Source organism: Felis catus, chromosome X (genome assembly GCF_018350175.1).
Source record: "Felis catus isolate Fca126 chromosome X, F.catus_Fca126_mat1.0, whole genome shotgun sequence".
NCBI lineage: Eukaryota > Metazoa > Chordata > Mammalia > Carnivora > Felidae > Felis > Felis catus.
Window position 1 is genome coordinate 33,642,233 of NC_058386.1, and position 20,790 is coordinate 33,663,022.

Genomic DNA, 20,790 nt, shown 5'->3' on the forward strand with positions numbered 1-20,790 from the left:
AACCAGTGGGAGTACATCAGATAAAAAAGTTTCTGTATAGCCAAGTAAATTATCAACAAAATGAAAAACAACCTACTAAATTGGAGAAAATATTTGCAACTACTCACCTGTGATAAGAGGTTAATATCCAAAATATATAAAGAACTACAACTCAATACCAAAACAACAAACACAAAATTTAAAAATGGACGAAGAACTGCATAGACATTTTTCCACAGAAGACATAAGGATGGCCATCAGACACACAAAAAGATGCTCAACATCACTAATCAGCAGGGAAATGGAAATCAAAACTACAGTGAAATATCACCTCACGCCTGTTAGAATGGCTATTATCAGAAATACAAAAAGTAAGTATTGGTGAAGATATGGAGAAAAAGGAACACTGGTCACTGTTGGTGACATTGTGAATTGGTGCAGCCACTTTGGAAGACAGTATGGATGTCCCTCAAAAAATTAAGAGCTATATGATTGATCAATTCCGCTTTTGGGTATTTATCTGAAGAAAATTAAAAAAAAAAGCTAACTTGAAAACCTATATGCACCCTCATCTTTAGCATTATTTACAACAGCCAAGAGATGGAAACAATCTAAGAGTCCATCGATGGATGAATGGATAAAGAAAATATGGCACACACACATACACACGAATATTATTCAGCCATAAAAAGAATGAAATGTTGCCATTTGTGAAAATATAGATGAACCTTATGGACATTATCCTAAGTGAAATAAATCAGAGGACAAATACCATATTGTGTCACTTACATGCAGAATCTAAAACAACAGATAACAACAAAAAAACCCCAAACTCATAGATACAAAAACTTATTCTTGGTTGTCAGAGGGCAAGGGGTTAGAGGTGGGTAGAATGTGTGAAGGGGGTCAAAGGGTAGAAACCTATAGATATAAAATAAATCATGGGTCTTAATGAGGTTTTGTGGAAGGGAGCGGGGGCCATGGGCTACATGGGTGACAGGCATTAAGGAGGGCACTTGTTGGGATGAGCACTGGGTGTTGTATATGTGATGAATCACTGGGTTCTACTGAAATCAATGCTACACTATATGTTAACTAATTTGAATCTAAAAACCTTGGAAGGAAAAAAGAAACTCTGACTTAAAGTTTAATAAATTATTTAAAGTCTCTGAGTTCATAAAAGATTAAAAAGTCATAGGGATTAATTAATGTACAGCATGGTGGTTATAGTTAATAATACTGTATTACATATTTGAAAGTAGTTAAGAGTCTTAAAAATTTCTCTTCATAAGAAAAAAATTTAACTATGTATGGTGACTGATGTTAAATAGACTTAGTTTAGCATGATGATCAGTTTGTAATATATACAAATATTGAATCATTAGGTTGTATACTTTAATAGTGTTAATTCTAGCTGAAAAATAACATGTAAATAAAAATCATGGAATTCTCGGTCCCTGTCACCCTTGCAATTGCTGGAAAGTTACTCTAGGGAACATGAATTTGCTCGTACCTTCATCTCTAAAAAAAACATGAGCGCAAGGAAGCCGGAAGGTGGGATCTTTACAACACCAGGCACTGCTGATGCCCTTTATTGTTTTATCATGGCCTCAGTGCTATTTGAAAATAGTATTCTAACCATACAGGAGAATTTTTAGATTCTCCAGTCATTCTGCCTCTCCTTTTCTTTCACGCTTCCCATTCTTTGCCTAAATTGGCTCTTTTCATCTGCACTAGACTCTGGGGTGGAATTCAAAGGGAAGAAGATAAAACCTCCATCTGTGAACTCCCTTATTCCTCACCGATAGGTCTGATAAAGGGGACATGTAGCCTGACACCAAATCCCTTAGACAATGCATGTGATGGATCATCGCTGTGTGACATTGACCCGGACTATCTTCTGGCTACACAATAATGACTGACCCTCCTTTTACAGGCTGCTTTGCAAAATTTCCATTTCAAAGCTGTGTGAAGCCTTTGGTAAAATGCTAGGCCAGTCGTTCTCACAGTGTGATCCTCAGACCAGCAGCTTCAACAACAGGGGAACAGGAGCAGGAACTTGTTAGAAATGCAAATTCTCAGGCCCCATCCTATACTGAATCACACGCTCTGGGGGTGGGGCCCCCGCGTTCTATGTTATAACAGTGCTCCGGGGGATCCTAGGGCAGGTTAAAGTTTGAGAACCACTGTGTAATTCATGTATGTAACTTCTTTGTTGCTCAAATCATCCTCAGCCTGAAGGGGTCTCGAGTAGCCCCAACATATACAACCTGAATAAGTTTTTTTCTTGAATCAGAGTTTTCTTTTCTTCAAATTGCAATAGTTTAAAATCACATCACATTAATATTTTATCAAGATTCCCTCTCTATAGATCTGCAATCCAAAGAGAAACATGTTGCAAATTCTGTGACAAGTTTTTTTTAAAAAATCTTTAACACAGGGTACGGACAGGTAGTTCTAAATTACCAACAGCTTCAAACACCTACTTTGGGAATTTTTCAGATGTCGACATAATCTCGAGTTGTGCTGTTTTCAACTTGAAATATAACTGTAAATACACTCTTAGAGGCCACTCTCGCTCCTGGAAATAGTAAACCTGTTTCAGTTTAGAGTCATTGCCTCCACTTACCTCCAACATGGTGCCGGGCACTGTTGTGGAGATCTGGTACTGACCTCAAAGTGTTACACTCTAGAGAGGTGCTACTGAATGTAGCCAGACATATATACACACACACACACACACACACACACACATTTATGCTTGTGAGTATACCCAGCCTTCTCCCTCTTTCAGCCAACTAAAAATAATTCAGTTATCCTCATTTCTTTTTGCATCCCTCACCCTCTGAGTTTTTTACCTTGGTATGGTATGGATGGGGCACTCTTTTTGGGTGAAGAAGTATAAATCAGAGATGGGGGGGGGTCAAAAGGCAGATGGAAAATACGCAAATTAATCTATTGTGTCAATCTATAATATCACTGGCTAAGGGCATAGTTCTAGCATATAATTTCTCAAGGAATTTCTGTGAACCTCTTTGAACATCTGTGATGGGGCTCATTGAGTCCTCTTTCATTTTCTTCTTCCTGGGAACACAGAAAGACTGCGTTTCCCAGCCTGCTTTGAAGTTGGGTTGCAATCACGTGACGAGTTTTGGCCAATGGACTTGGCGAGAGCAATTTCAGGCTTCCAACATCAAGCGTGAAAGAGTGGTGAGGTTCGTTTTTACTCTCCTCCCCCTTTGCGGAAACCCGGAAGTCATGTGTTCCAAATGATGCTACAAGATGGTGGAGCCACCATCAGCCTGGGACCCTGAATGTAAAGAGTAGCGATTATAGACTATAAACAAAGCACCCTCCCTTGCGCTGTGAGAAAAAGGATGGGTGAGGAAGCAAGATTTTGGGTTTTCTTTAGCCCAATTATCCTTTTCAGAGTGGTCAAGAGATGCAAGTAAAAATTGGAGACTGTTCTGAAATTACCTTTCGGCTGTTGAATTCTGCTTTTTGTAACACACCATTACACAGAGCCTGGGCACCATGATTCTAGCTTTGTAAGTATTACCAAAATAAAATCTAGCTGTTAAAATGGGGGTATGGGCAAGTGCCTGGAAGCATGGAGGGAAAAGAGAAGAAGCCTGGAAAGGTTAATTGGATGCCTGCTTTCCTAATAACACAAAGGATTGCATAGGTCCGTTTTTTCAGGCTCTTCCCTTTCCATACCACCCCCCCCACCCCCCAAGCAGAAAGAAAAACAAAACAAAGTAAAGACACCTGGTTAAAAGGGACAAGAAGAGAACACTGGAAATTACCCACGGCATGATATATTTGGACAAGCAGCACCATGCCAATTAGCATGGTTATAGAGCTCTCAGACTAAAAGCAATTAAACACTGAAGGTTACTTGGAATCAATACCAAATAGCAAGAAATCAGGGAACCTGATCTAAAAAAAGTACCTTCATAGGGGATACAATTTAAGGAGAGAACTTCCGCCTACCTGAGCTGCAGAGCTAGGGCTGGAGGCATAATCTTTGCTCCTATCCTGCCGATGAGGGTCGGGAACACACCTACCAGCTCGACCACGGTGATGTGTCGAAGATCCAGGCCACACTGTGCTTGCTGGAAAAAAAAAACCAACAGGAAAGGCATGAGCAAACTCAAGAAAGAGACTCCCATGTCAAACTACAGACTGACAGAACCAGCACCGTTCTGTTTTGGGAAGTTGATTTGCCTACTCCAATGGTCTTGAAAACAGGTGAGAAATGTTGGTTCAACTAGTGGTTACAAAACCTATAAATACTCTCCTAGAGAAATCATTCAGAAATGGCTTGGCCATAAGATTTTGAAAATGTAAGCAAGATGGCAATCTGCATATTTCCAGGTGGGGTGTGAATTTGCATGAGCCTGACATCCCAGGAAGTATCCAAAACCAGCCCCAGAGAATTCTTATTTGTATTTTCAAGGAGAGAAGAATACTTCCAGAGTCCCCTTATCTGCCTTGCTCCCCCCACCATCCATGCCCTTGCCCTAAACTCCTCATGCCCAAACACAGAAAGAAAACACACAGTAATAAAAGGTTTCAATCTTCATCTGGTGCCCTAGTTTTTACATCTAGTGACCTGATTTTTATGTCTGCTTCTCATAGGTCACCCTTTGATCACTGGATTCTAGAGGTGGAGGGTAAGGGGTGGGGGCTTGCATTCCTGGGTCCCAAGGAACCATAACAATTGGAGACATGGTTACTGGTGAACCACACCTCCTACAGCACAGGACAAATGGCAGACTGAAAGACACCTGTGGCCTTTCTGAGAAAAAGAACCAACTGCTTGTCCAGGAGGTTTGGCCTAAAGGGCAGGCTTCTGGTTTGGCGTCTAAGGGCCTACATCTGAAGCCCTACAGAGGGACTCTCAGGGAATGGACACTAGTGGGTGCAATCTTTGTGCTCTCCCTCTGCCTCATTCCACCTCACTGGGATCTTCTGGAAAGGAGCTTATTCCCTTGTCTGGTAACCTGACTTTTATGGCTGCTGCCGGGGCAAACCTCTATAACACCCAGCTGTGGTGTCTAGTGAGGCTCGCACTAGCAGTCCCACAAGACCAGAGCCAAAGGAGAGAGAGTTCTTAAACAGCCAGCACCCTCAGGGCACAGCAAGAGGTAACAGATCCAGGAGCTCAGTCATTCTGTGGAAGAGGCCTGTGAGTTTATGATCATAGTTGCAGCCTGAAGGGTGGGCTTCCAAATAAATATACCTCTAAGGGCAGGCTGTCAACCTTTCCATTGGTTGTGAATCAACCAATGTAATACATCAGATGAAAAGAAGAAAGTCAGTAGATGCAGAAAAATGACTGGATAAAATTTAACATCTGCTCATGATAAAAACTCTTAACAAATTAGGTATAGAATGAATGTACCACAACATAATAAAGCCCAAATCTGATTTCATACCAAATGGTTAAATGTTGAAAGCTTTTTTCCTGATAACAAAGAAAACAAAGGTGCCTGTTCTCACTACTCCTATTCAACTGGTACTGGAAGAACTTACTAGAGCTATCAGGCAATAGAAAGAAAGAAAAGGCATCAGAATTGGAAAGGAAGTAAAATTTTCTCTGTTTGAAGGTGACATGACTTTATATATAAGCAATCCTAAAGATTCCACCAGAAAAATGTTAGATATAATCAATGTAATCAATAAAGTTACAATATAGAAAATTAACTTAGAAAATTAGCAGCATTTCCAAAAACTAACAATGAATTATCTGAAAAAGAACTAAAACAACCCCATTTACAATAGCATCAAAAACAGTAAAACACATAGGAATAAGTAACCAAGGAGGTAAAAGATCTCTACTCAGAACTTATTTTCATCAAGGCAATGATGAAAGAAATAAAACACAATTAAATGTTTAAATGTGCATACTACCAAAAGCCATCTATAGGTTCAATGCAATCACTATCAAAATTGCAATGGCATTGTTTTAACAGAAGTAGAAAAAAAATCCTAAAACTTCTATAGAATCACAAAAGACCCCAAATATCCAAAGCAATCCTGAGAAAGAGGAACAAAGCGGGAAGTATTAACACTTCTTGATTTCAAGCTATACTACAAAGCAGCTGCAGAATCAAAACAGGATGGTTCTGCTATAAAAACAGACATGCAGGGGCGCCTGGGTGGCTCAGTCGGTTGGGTGTCTGACTTCAGCTCAGGTCATGATCTCACAGCTCCTGGGTTTGAGCCCCGCATCAGGCTCTGTGCTGATGGCTCGTGGCCTGGTGCCTGCTTTGGATTCTGTGTCTCCTTCTCTCTCTGCCTCTCCCCTGCTCATACTATCTCTCTCTCTCTCTCTCTCTCTCTCTCTCTCTCTCTCTCTCTCTCTCTCTCCCCTAAAAATAAATAAACCTTAAAAAATTAAAAAAAAAAAAATAAAAACAGACATGTAGATCAATGAAACAGACTCAAGTGCCCAGAAGTAAACCCAAGTATATATAGTCAACTAATATTTGACAAGGGATGCAAGAATACTCAATGGAGAAAAGACAGTCTCATCAATAAATGGTGCAGGGGAAAACTGAATATTCATATGTAAAAGAATGAAATTAGACCCTTATCTTATACCACTTGCAAAACTTAACTTGGCATGGATTAAAGACTTAAACATAAGACCTGAAACCATGAAATTCCTAGAAGGAAAATTAAGGAAAAGGCTCCTTGACATGGATCTTGGCATTGACTTTTTGGATATGCACTTAAAGCACAAGCAACAGAATAAAAAACAAGTAGGACTGCGTCAGACTAAAAAGCTTCTGCACAGCAATAGAAACAATAAAAAAAAGGGAAAAGACAATCTACAGACTGGGAAAAATATCTGTAAGCCATATACCTAAGGGGTTACAATCCAACATATATAAAGAACTCCTACAACTCAGTAGCAAAACCAAACCAAAACAACTCAAAAACCCACAATCTCATCAAAAATGGGAAATATTTGAATAGAAATTTCTACAAAAAAGACACACGAAAGGTCAAAAAGTACATGAAAAGATGCTCAACATCAGTAATTATCAGGGAAATGCAAATCCAAACCATAATGAGATATCCTCACTCCTGTTAGAATGCCATAACAAATCCTGGTATGATGTGAAGAAAAGAGAATCCTTGTGCACTGTTGGGAATGTAAACTGGTGCAGTCACCATGGAAAATAGTATGGAGATTACCCCCCAAATTAAAAATAGAACCTCCATATGATACAGCAATTCTACTTCTAGATATTTATCCAAAGAAAACAAAAACACTAACTCGAAAGGTGTTCAGTGCAGAATTATTCACAGTAGCCAAGATACAGAAACAACCTCAATGTCCACTGGTGGATGAATGGATAAACAAAATGGGAGATACACAGACAATGAAAGATTATTCGGCCAAAAAGAATGAAACCTTCCCATTTGCAACACCACAAATGGACCCTGAATAATCTAGGGCATTGTCCTAGATAAAATAGAGAAAGACAAATACTGTACAATCTGATTTCTATGTGAAATGCAAAAAAAAGAAAAAAGAAAACTGATAGAAAAATCTATTATCAAATTCAAATTTGTGGTTATCAGGGGTGAGAGTTGGGGGGAGGGGGAATTGGAGAAACGTGGTCAAAAGGTGGAAATTTCCAGTTACAAGATAAATACATGCTAGAGATGTAACCTGCAACATGATAAGTATAGTTAGCACTTGCTGTATGATATATAATAAAGTTGTTGAGAGTAAAACCTAAGCATTCAAATCACAAGGAAAAATTTTTTCTTTTTTTGCTTTCCATTCTATTATATATTTATTTAATTTATACTGAGAGAGTGAGCATGCATGAGCAGGGGAGGGGGGAGAGGGGTGGGGGGAGAGAGAGAGAGAGAGAATGAGAATCTCAAGCAGGCTCCACGATCACCACATACCCTGACGCGGGGGTCCATCCCACATCCCTGGGATCATGACCTGAGCTGAAATCAAGAGTCGGGATGCTCTACTACTGAGCCACTCACCCAACCCTCCATTTTTTATTCATGAGCTGATGGAGGCTAACTAAACTTACTGTGGTGGTCATTTCACAATATATGTAAGTCAAACGATTTTGCTGTACATCTTAAACTCATACAAGGATGTAGGTCAATTATATGTAACTGTAACTAGGGGAAAAAGATCCAGAGAAAAGAGAATGTGACATTGGCATACAGTGGATTCTCAAGGAGTAAATTAAATTTAAAACAATGAAATGATGGAGATATGTAATTTACCTTATAAGCAGTTGAAAGTAATAGTCATAAAGGTGCTTACTGAACTTGGGAGAAGAATGAATGAACACAGTGAGAACTTCAACCCACAGCTAAAAAATAGAATACAATATTAGAGAAGTCACAGTGCTAAAGAATACGCTAAATGAACCAAAAGACACATCAGAGTGGTTCAATAGCAGACTAGATGCAGAAGGATCAGGGAGCTCACACACAAAGCAGTGGGACACAATTACAGTAATAAAAACAAAAACGAATGGAAATAGTGAAGATAGCTTAACTGACTTGTGGGACGTCAATTGGAGAAACATTCACCTTGAAGGAGTCCTGGAAGTGAGAAGAGAAACAGAAAGGGGCAGAAAACTTATTGATGAATTAATGGCTAACAACTTCTCTAACCCAAGTAAGGAAGCAGACAACTATCCAGATATAGGAAGCACAGAGAGTCTAAGAGAAACCCAAAGAGACCCACATATCAAGACACAGCATAATTAAAAATTGAAATGTTAAAGTCAAGGAGAGACTCTTAAGGCAGCAAAAGAAAAACATCTTGTTAAGTGCAAGGGAGTCCCCAAGAGCCCCCTTCAGATTTTTCAGCAGAAACTTTTCAGGACAGAGGGAGTGGCAAAACACATTCCAAGTGCTGCAGGAGAAAAAAAAAAAAAAAAAAAAAAAAAAAAAAAAAAAAAAAAACTTCCAACCAAGAATACTCTACCCAGTAAAAGTTTTCGTTCAGAATTTAAAGAGAGAGAAAGATTTTTACAGATGAACAAAAGTTAAAGAGCTCACCACCACTAAACTAGCCTTAAAAAAACTATTAAAGGGGACTTCTTGGAGTTGAAATGAAAAGGCACTAATCCATAACAAAAAAAACATATAAAAGACTCACTGGTAAAAATAAATATATAGTAAAGGTAGTGGATTGATCACATAAAGCTAGTATCAAAGTTAAGAGTACTAAAAATAACTTTAACTACAATAATTAGTTAAGGGATACATAAGATAAAAAGATGTGCATTATGACATCAAAAACATAAAATGAAGGAAAGAAGAAATGCAGAGCTTTAGAATGGATTCAAACTTAAGGTCTAATCACCTTAAAATAGACTGTTAAAAGTTATGTGTAAGCCTCATGGTAGCCACAAAGCAAAAACCTATGGTAGAAACATAATATAATGAGGGGCGCCTGGGTGGCTCAGTCGGTTAAGCGGCCCACTTTGGCTCAGGTCGTGATCTCGCAGTCCGTGAGTTCAAGCCCCACGTCGGGCTCTGTGCTGACAGCTCAGAGCCTGGAGCCTGTTTCAGATTCTGTGTCTCCCTCTCCCTGACCCTCCCCGGTTCATGCTCTGTCTCTCTCTGTCTCAAGAATAAATAAAGGTTAAAAAAATTTTTTTAAAAAGAAACATAATATAATGAGAAAGGAATCTAAGCATACTACTAAAGTCTTCAAACTACAAATAAAAGAGCGAGAGATGAAGTAAGGAAACCCAGGTAGTACAAAATAGCCAGAAATTTGGGCGCCTGGGTGGCTCAGTTGATTAAGCGTCCAGCTTTGGCTCAGGTCATGATCTCATCATGGTGTGTGAGTTTGAACTCCACATCCGGCTCTATGCTGACAGTGCAGAGCCTGCATCAGATCCTCTGTCTCCATCTCTCTCTCTGCCCCTCCCAGCTCATGCTCTCCTCTCTCTTTAAAAAATATTTTAAAAAACATAGCCATAAATTAAGAAAATGACAATAAGTACATATCTGTCAATAACGACTTTCAAGGTAAATGTATTAAATTCTCCCATCAGGGGCACCTGCGTGGCTCAGTCAGTTGAGCATCTGACTTCGGCTCAGGTCATGATCTCACGGTTTGTGAGTTCAAGCCCCGTGTGAGGCTCTGTGCTGACAGCTCAGAGCCTGGAGCCTGCTTCAGAGTCTGTGTCTCCCTCTCTGCTCCTCCCCTGCTCACACTCTGTCTCTCTCACTCTCAAAAATAAACATTAAAAAAATTAAAAACAATTCTCCCATCAGAAGACATAAAGTAGCTGAATGTATGTATATATAAAAAAAAAAGGGGTGTCTGGGTGGCTAAGTTGGTTAAGTGTCCAATTTTGGCTCAGGTCATGATCTCACAGTTCGTGAGTTCAAGCCCCGTGTCAGGCTCTGTGCTGATAGTCCAGAGCCTGGAGCCTGCTTCGGATTCTGTGTCTCCTCTCTCTCTCTCTGCCCCTACCCCACTCATGCTTGCTCGCTCTCTCAAAGACAAATATTAAAAAATTTTTTAAAAAAGAAAAAACAACCAAGACTCATATATATGCTTCCTATAAGACACTCGCTTCAGATGTAAGGACACACACAGACTGAAAGTAAACGGTTAAGAAAACATACTCCTTACAAATGGTAACCAAAAGAGAGCTGGGGTAACTATAGTTACATCAGACAAAACCGACTTTAAAACAAAGACTCTAATAAGAGACAAAGAAGGGTATCATACAGTGAACGCAATGATAAAGGGATCGATCCAACAAAAGGATATAACATTTGTGAACCTTTATGGACACAACATAGAAGCAACTAAATATATAAACCAAATGTTAACACACCTAAAGAAACAGCAGTACAATAATAGGACACTTCTTTTTAAATTTAAGGATTTTTTATTTATTTTTGAGAGAGCGAGCAAGCACACAAGCAGGGGAGGGGCAGAGAGAGAGAGAAGGAGACGCTGAATCCAAAGCAGGCTCCAGGCTCCGAGCTGTCAGCAAAGAGCCTCACATGGGGCTCGAACCCACCAACCATGAGATGATGACCTGAGCCAAAGTTGGATGCTCAACCAACTGAGCCACCCAGGTGCCCCTGGTAATAGGACACTTTAATACTCCACTTACAACAATGCATAGATCATCCAGAGAGAAAATTAATAAGGAGCCACTGGCCTTAAACTACATGTTAGATCAGATGGACTTAACAGATGTATATAGAACATTCCATACAAAAGCAACTGAATACATTCTTCTCAAGGACACATGGAACATTCTGCAGGATAGATCATATGTTAGGCCATAAAACATTTAATGCATTTAAGAAGACTGAAATCGTATCAAATATTTTTTCAGACCACAGTGGTATGAAACTAGAAATCAATTATAAGAAAACTGGAAAATTCACAAATATTGAAGATTAAACAGTAGGCCACTGAACAAGCAATGGTCAGCAAGTCAAAAGAGCAATCTGAAAAAATACCCTGAGACAAATGAAAATGGAAATACAATGTACCAGAAACTATGTGATGCAGCTAAAAGCAGTCCTCTCAGAGAAGTCCAGAGTGATAAATGCCTATCTCAAGAAGCAAGAAAATGCTCAATAAAACAACCTAACTTTACACCTGTAGGATCTAGAAAAAGGAAAAGCCCAAAATTAGAAGAAAAGAAATGAAATAGAGACTAAAAAGCCAATACAAAAGATCAATGAATATAAGAGTTGGTTCCTTGAAGATAAAATTCGCAAACCGTTAGCTAGACTCACAAAGAAAAAAAGAGGACTCAAAAGGAGAAATCGAAGAGGAAACATTACAACTGATAACACAGATATACAAAGGATAATAAGAGGCTACTCTGAATAATTACACATCGAGAATCTTGACAACCTAGAAGAGATGGATAAATTCCTAGAGTCATACAACCTTCTACGATTGAATCATGAAGAAAAAGAAAATCTAAAGAGACCTATTACTTCGTAAGGATACTGAATTGTTAATCAAAAACCTCCCAACAAACCAAAGACCAGGACCACACAGCTTCACTTGTGAATTCTCCCCAAAACTCAAAGAAAATACAAATCCTTCTCAAGTGCTTCCAAAACAACAACAACAAAAAACAGAAGAGCAAGTGTTCTGTATAGAAGTTGTTTATGTGACTTGGCATCCATTTCTGCCCAGAGCTGTACATATACAATCACGGGGGCTTAATTGGCTTGTACTCCATATCTGGCCTCGGGATCAGAACTGGCTCTTCTGTTCCTGATGCCAGGAGGATTAAGGTGCCTCATCTTCCTCCTTGAGTCAGACCAGGCTGGCCTCCTGGAATGGATCGGGGAGGGAAGAGGTATATGCAGATTCCCAGACTCCTAAGATTGTGAGGTATGATAAGAGAAACAGAAAAAAAAAAAAAAAAAAAAAACCCAGCTCGCTCGGGACTGTGCTTGGACAAACTTAACGACTAACCATAAATGACACACAGGTAGTGTATATATTGCCCTGGCAGGAAGAGCTGGTTGGAAGTCTCACCTGAGGGGAGGACGCTTCACCCAGGACCGTCAGCTGGGGCTCCAGTCAGGCTGTTCAGCAGGGCTTCCCCAGCCAGAAGGTTGGATGTTGTAAGTACCTGATTCGATATGTCAAGCCTTCTTTGTTCTTCTCTGTACCTCCCTCCCTCTTTAAGTTTACTATAATTGTTTATTTCCTTACATTCCTTTTCCCTTATAATTAATAAATTCTTCCTCCACAAAACTGGAAGAGCAGCTATCACGAATTCCGATTATTTAGAACAGGAGGGAACATTTCTAAACTTATTTTATGAGGCTAGCATTTCCCTTATACCAAAATCAGATAAGGCCACCATAGGAAAAAAATTACAGGCCAATATCCCTGATGAACATAGATTCAAAAATCCTCATCAAAACATTAGCGAACCTATAATGTATTGTATTTCAACAATACATTAAAAGAATCATATGCCAACATCAAGTGGCATTTATTTCAGGGATGCAAAGATGGTTCAACATCTGCCAATCAATGTGATATGTTAACAAAATGAAGGATAAAAATTATATGATCCTCTCAACAGATACAGAGAAAGCACTTGACAAAATTCAATATCCATTTAGGATAAAAACTCTCAGCAGAGTGGTTATAGGGGAAACAAAATAGTAAATGCCATCTTTGACAAGCCTACATTGAACATCACACTCAATGGTGAAAAGCCGAGAGCTTTTCCTCTAAGATCAGGAACAAGACAAGGATGCCCGTTCTCACCACTTTCATTCAACATAGTACTCGAAGTCCTTCCCAGAGCAATTAGACAAGAAAAAGAAATAAAAGCCACCCAAATTAGAAAGGAAGTAAAACTTACTATTTGCAGATGACACATATGGAAAATCCTAGACTCCACCAAAATACTGTTAGAATAAATGAATTCAGTAAAGTTAAAGGATATAAAATCAACATACAAAAATCTTTTGCCTTTTTGTACACTAATAGCAAACTATCAGAGAGAGAAATTAAGAAAACAATCCCAATTGTTTTCCAAGGAATAAATTTAGGAATAAATTTAACCAAGGAAGTTAAAACCTGTACACTGAAAACCATAAGACATTGATGAAAGAAACTGAAAAAGACACACAAATAGAAATATATTCCATCTTCAAGAACTGGAAGAATTAATACTGTTAACATGTCCATACTATCCAAAGCAATCTGCAGATTCAGTGAAATCTCTATCAGAATTCAAAAGCCATTTTTCATAGAAATATATCAAACAATACTAACATTTGTACAAAATTACAAAAGATCCTGAAAACCGAAAGCAATTTTGAGAACCAAGCTGGAGGCATCACGATTCCTGGTTTTAAACTATATTACAAAGCTATAGTAAACAAAACAGTATGGTATTGGCATAAAAACACACAGATCAATGGAACAGAATATAGATCCCAAAATAACCTCATACATATACGGTCTAATTTATGACAAAGGAGCCAAGAGTATAAAATAGGGAAAGGAAAGGATGGTCTCTTCAATAAATGGTCTTGGGAAAACTGGACTACTATCTTATACCATATACAAAAATAAAATCAATTGGGTTAAACACTTAATGTAAAACCTGAAACCATAAATATCTTAGGGCTAAAAAAAGAGGCAATAAGCTCCTTGACATAGGTTTTGGTGATAATAGTCTGAATCTGACATCAAAAGAAAGGCAAAAGGTTTTCAGGAAGATGGCAGAATAGGAGGATCCTAGGCTCACCGCATCCCATGTATATACCTAGATAACACCTAGATCAGTGAAAATAACCAGAAAATGACCCAGAGACTGGCACAACAGGCTCTCCACAGCTAAATATAGGAAAGAGGCCACAGCAAAGAGGCTAGGAAGGGTAGAGATGCAATCAGGAGACAAACTGACTGGTGGGACTGTCCATGGGAAGGAGGAATGCTGTGGGTGTGGAAAGGGGAGAGTAACAGACCCCACAACAGGTACTCCAGGCATGGGGGACCAGCACTGGGAAGATGAGTCCCCAGAATATTTGGTTTGAAAAGCACAGGGGTCAACTCTGTGAATCCGTATAGTGGGGCTCAACACATGGAACTTTGAAACAGTGGAGCCTGGGTGGCTCAGTTGGTTAAGCTTCTGACTTCGGCTCAGGTCATGATCTTGAGGTTCATGAGTTAGAGTTTGAGTCCTGCATCGGGCTTTGTGCTGACAGCTCAGAACCTGGAGCCTGCTTCAGATTCTGTGTCTCCCTACTTCTGCCCCTCCCCCCCACTCTCTCTCTCTCAAGAATAAATTAACATTAAAAAAATTTTTTTAAAAGCGCAACAAAAGCCCTGCTGAGATACAGCAGAAAAGCAGCAGTTTGAAAAATGCCTGGGTATACAGGGAAAAGATTTATTTCCTAAGCTCAGCGCATGTGCTGGAGGGCAGGGATTTTTGACAGACTTCTCCAAGACCAAAAGAGTTGGAGGGCCCCATTTCCCACCCAAGCCCTCCAGCCCAGATACACCAACACCTGCAGGAACCAGTGCAGCACTAACACTCTTCATCTATCTTGCTATCTTGCCCTGGCACCTTGCTGGCACTGTGCAACTCCCTTCTGCCCCGATATTCTCCTGTGGCCCCACCCCCTCCAACACACCCTTGGCAGGAGTCCATCCAAAGTGGTGCCCCAAGTACAGCAGTGTGCAAGCAACCCCAACAGGGGCAAGCACCATGTCAAAGTGTCTCCTGCCCCAGGGAGAGGGGAAGAAAACCCCACACACCAGTTTAACTTCAGCCCCAGCAGTAGGCTGGGAGCAGACATCTTGTCTGACTACAGGCACCGCCCACCAATGAAAACTTCTCAGGGTACAACACAGAGAGAGCACCCTGCAGTTCGGTGCTCCTGCAGTTCTGGCAAATGTCTGGTCTGACCCAACTCAGGTCCAAGGCAGCCCTGGACTGGCTCACTAAAAACACAGGGACCGAGTCCTGTCCACAAAGGGCAAACAGGTTCTGGTGAACACGGTACATTGCACCGCAGGGCACTACAGGAAGAGAAGGAAATATATCCCACTTTTGTAACACATAGAGAGGCAAAATGAGGAGACAGTGGAATATGTCCTAAATGAAAGAACAGGAAAACAAAAGCATAGCAAGAGCGCTAAAATAAATGGAGGTAAGTATTATGTCTGACAGAGAATTTAAAGTAATGGTCATAAAGATACTCACCTGGACTTGAAAAAGGAGTGGAGAACCTCAGTGAGACCCTCAATAGAGAGAGAGAAAACATAAAAAAGAACCAATCAGAGATGAACTTAACTGGAACTAATGATATTCTACATGGAATAAATAGTAGACTAGAGGAATCAGAAGAGCAGATCATCGACCTGGAGGACACAGTAATGAAGAGCAATCAAGCTGAATAGAGAAAAAAGAACAGTAAAAAACGAAAACAGATTAAGGGAACTCAGTTACATCATCAAGCATAATAACATTTGCATTACAGGGATTCCAGAGAAAGAGGAGAGAGAAAAGGGGGCACAAAAATTATTTGAAAGAATAATAGCTGAAAACATCCTGAATCTGGGAAAGGCAACAGAATCCAGGTCCAGGAGGCACAGAGAACCCCCAGCAGAATCAACCCAAGAAAGGCCACAACAAGAAACAGAGTAATCAAAATGACAAAAAGCAGCAAAAACAGTTACACACAAGGGAAACCCCGGAAGGTTATCCGCTGATTTTTTAGCAGAATGCTTGCAGGCCCGAAGGGAGTGGCACAATATATTCAAAGTGCTAAAAGTGCAAAACCTACAACCAAGAATGCTCTATCCAGCAAGGCTATCATTCAGCATAGAAGGAGAGATAAAGGGATTCCTGGACAAACAAAAGTTAAGGAATTCCTCACCACTAAACTAGCCTTACGAGAAATGTTAAAGGGGATTCTTTGAGTGGAAAAAGGAAAGACCATAATCAAGAATAAGAAAAGTATGAAGCAAAAAAGTAGTAAAACTAATTATATCTATAAAAATCAGTCAAAGGGGGCACCTGGGTGGCTCAGTCGGTTAAGCGTCTGACTCTTGGTTTCAGCTCAGGTCATGATCTCACAGTTCATGAGTTTGAGCCCTGCATCGGGCTCTGTACTGACAGTGTGGAGCCTGCTTGGGATTCTCTCTGTCCCTTTCTCTCTGCCCTGCTGCTCTGTGTCTCTCTCAAAAAATACATTTAAAAAATTTGTTTAAATCAGTCAAGGGATTCACAAAATAAAAGGATGTAAACTTTGACATCACATACCTAAACCTGAGAGCAGAGAAGAGTAAAAATTTAGTGATTTTAGAATGGTCTCAAACTCAAACATCAACTTAAGATGCATGGAGGTTACATACAAACCCAAAGTAACCACAATTAAAAAAAACAGTACTACATATGCAAAAATAAAGGGAAAGGAATCCCAGTCTATCACTAAAGAAAGCCAACTTATGAGAAAAGAGAACAAGGGAAGAAACAGAAGAAAGACAAAAACAACCATGAAACAAGTAACAAAATGGCATAAGTACAAATGTATCAATAACAACTTTGAATGTAAATTGACTAAACACTCTAATCAAAAGAGACGTATGGTGATGGAATGGATAAAAAAAAAAAAAAAAAAAAAAAAAAAACAAAACAAAACAAAAGACCCAGCTATATGCTGCCTACAAGAGACTCACCTCAGACCAAAAGACACATGCATATTTTTTTTAATTTTTTCTTAACATTTATTTATTTTTGAGACAAAGAGACAGCATGAACAGGGGAGGGTCAGAGAAAGAGGGAGACACAGAATCTGAAACAGGCTCCAGGCTCTAAGCTGTCAGCACAGAGCCCGACGCGGGGCTCGAACCCACGGACCGCGAGATCATGACCTGAGCCGAAGTCAGACGCTTAACAGACTGAGCCACCCAGGCGCCCCGACACATGCATATTCAAAGTGAAGGGATAGAGGGTCCCTGGGTGGCTCAGTCAGTTAAGCAACTGACTCTTGATTTTGGCTCAGGTCATGATCTCATGGTTCGTGAGTTCGAGCCCCACATCAGGCTCTGTGCTGACAGCGTGGAGCCTGCTTGGGATTCTCTCTCTCTCTCTTTCTCTCTCTGCCCCTCCCTCACTCTCTCTCTCAAAAATAAACTTAAAAAAAAGAAAGTGAAAGGATGGAGAAATATTGATCACACAGATGGAAGTGAAAAGAAAGCCATGGTATCAGTACTTGTATCAGACAAAATAGACATTAAAAACAAAGACTGTAACAAGAGACAAAGATGGGAACTATGTAATTATAAATGGGGAGAAGCCAACAAGAAGATATAACAACTGTAAGTATTATGCACCCAACATGAAAGCACCCAAATACATAAAGCAGCTAATAGGAAACATAAGGGAAGTAACCAATAGGAATACAATAAGGGTAGGGGGCTTTCACATCTCATTACATCAATGGCCAATTCAATCAAACAGAAAATCAACAATACAATAGTGGTTTTATTCAACGTTTATTTATTTTTGGGACAGAGAGAGACAGAGCACGAACGGGGGAGGGGCAGAGAGAGAGGGAGACACAGAATCGGAAACAGGCTCCAGGCTCCGAGCCATCAGCCCAGAGCCTGACGCGGGGCTCGAACTCCCGGACCGCGAGATTGTGACCTGGCTGAAGTCAGATGCTTAACCGACTGCCCCACCCAGGCGCCCCACAATAGTGGTTTTAAATGACACATTGGACCAGATGAATTTAACAGATATATTCAGAACTTTATATCCCGAAACAGGAGAATACACATTCTTTTCAACTGCACATGGAACATTCTCCAGAACAGATCTCATGTTTGGCCACAACAAAGTCTCACAAATTCAAAAAGATTGAGGTCATATCATGCATCTTTTCTGACCACAACATTATTAAACTTGAAATCAACTATAAGAAAAGAAAGAATCTGGAAAGAAACAAATACATGGAGGTTAAATGACATGCTACTAAACAATGAGTGGCTCAAGGAAGAAATCAAAGAGGAAATCACAATATAAATGGTGACAAATGAAAATGAAAACACAATGGTCCAAAGTCTTTGATGCAGCAAAAGCCATTCCAACAGGGAAGTTTATTAGCAATACAGGCTTACCTCAAGAAGCATGAAAAATCTCAAACAACCTAATCTTACAGAAAAAAAAAACACCCAAAGGAGTGGGTGGAACCAGAAAAAAACCCACCCAAAACCAGTACAAGGAAGGAAATTAAAGATTGGAGCAGAAATAAATGAAATACAACCTAAAAACCCCCAACAGAACAGATCAATGAAACCAGAAGCTCATTTCTTGAGAAGATTAACAAAATTTATAAACCTTCAGCCAGACTAATCAAAAAAAGAAAAAAAGAGAGCACTCTAAAGCAAAAGTCATGGAGGAGAAATAACAACCAACACCACAGAAAAACAAATAATTATTAAGAGAATGTTATGAAAAACTATATGCCAACAAATTGGATAGCCTAGAAGAAATGGATACATTCCTAGAAACATGTAACCTCCTAAAACTGAATCAAGAAGAAATAGAAAACTGGAACAGCCTGATTACCAGCAATGAAATTGAATCAGTAATCAAAAAACTCCCAAGAAACAAGTCCAGAACCAGTTGGCTTCACAGCTGAATCCTATCAAACATTTAAAGAAGAATTAATACATATTCTTCTCAAAATATTCCAAAAAATAAAAGCGGTGGGAAAGCTTCCAAATTCATTCTATGAGGACAGCATTACCCTGATACCTAAACCGGATAAAGACACCACAAAAGAAGAACTATATAGGCCAATATCTTTGATGAACATAGATGCAAAAATTCTCAATGGAGTATTAGCAAACCAAAATCCAAGGATACATTAAAAAAATTATTCACCGTGATCAAGTGGGATTTATTTCTGCAATGCAAAGATGGCTCAATATTCACAAATCAATGTGTACATCAATAAGAGAAAGGATAAAAACCATATGATTATCTCCACAGATCAAGAAAAAGCATTTTGACAAAGCACAACATCCATTCATGATAAAAACCTTCAACAAAGTAGGTTTAGAGGGAACATACTTCAACATTATACAGGCCTTATATGAAAATACTGTTTTTCTGTAGTCTAATATTTTTTTTTTTAAGTAGGCTTCAAGCCTTCAGCATAGAGTCCAATGCGGGGCTTGAACTCATGACCGTGAGATCAAGACCTAAGATGAGATCAAGAGTTGAATGCTTAATCGACTGAGTCCCCCAGGTGCCCCTGGGCCATATATGAAAAACCCACAGCTAACATCATCGTCAATGGTGAAAAACTGAGAGCTTTTGCCTTAAGATGAGGAGTAAGAGGGGGTGCCTAGGTGGCTCAGTCGGTTAAGTGTCCAACTTCAGCTCAGGTCATGATCTCGGGGTCCGTGAGTTCAAGCCCCGTGTCGGGCTCTGTGCTGACAGCTCAGAGACTGGAGCCTGCTTCCGATTCTGTGTCTCCTTCTCTCTCTGCCCCTCCCCAGCTCATGCTGTATCTCTCTCTCTCTCAAAATAAATAATCATTAAAAAAAAATTTTTTTTTAAAGATCAGGAATAAGAGAAGTATGTCCACTATCACCACTTTTATTCAACATATACTACTGGAAGTCCTAGCCACAGCAATCAGACAACAAAAAGAAATAAAAGACATCCAAAATTCTCACTATTTGCAGATGACATGATACTATATATAGAAAATCCTAGGGGCGTCTAGGTGGCTCAGTCAGTTGAGCATCTGACTTTAGCTCAGGTCATGATCTCATGGTTCATGGGTTTGAGTCCCGCATCAGGCTCTGTGCTGACAGCTCAGAGCCTAAAGCCTGGAGCCTGCTTCAGATTCTGTGTCTCCTTCTCTCTCTGCCCCTCTCCCGCTCACGCTCTGTCTCTCTCAAAAATAAATAAATATTAAAAAAGAGGCAGAGAAAGAAAAGCAAGTTCCAATCCTCTAAATTGGCCCTTGGCAAGAGCTTCAGGAATGTGGCCCTCAACCATGTGCCCGGAGGTCACATCAGGAACAGCAATGGCAATAGGGAACAAGAAAGTAATGTAAGATGAATCTGGCTAAATGGGGAAAGAAAATTTAAACTCCTGAGTCATTACAACACCAAGCATTTTACTACAATACCACTGCACGGAAACAACTCTCTATAAGGTAACAGAATTGGTAAAAAGTATAAAAATACATAGATTTATTACTGTAACTGAACCACCTATCTCAATCAAACCTTTCCTTGAAAGCTCT

General features: G+C 39.7%; 1 protein-coding gene across 3 annotated transcripts in view; it reads right to left on the reverse strand.

The window, feature by feature from the left end:
• The window catches only part of SRPX (sushi repeat containing protein X-linked), a 109,349-nt gene that overhangs the window by 11,689 nt on the left and 76,870 nt on the right, over positions 1-20,790 (reverse strand). For all 3 annotated transcript variants that reach the window (XM_045051290.1, XM_023249396.2, XM_045051289.1), the window contains one exon: positions 3,973-4,094. In XM_045051290.1, coding sequence (XP_044907225.1) covers positions 3,973-4,094 — 122 coding nt within the window. The remainder of the gene's footprint in view (positions 1-3,972; positions 4,095-20,790) is intronic.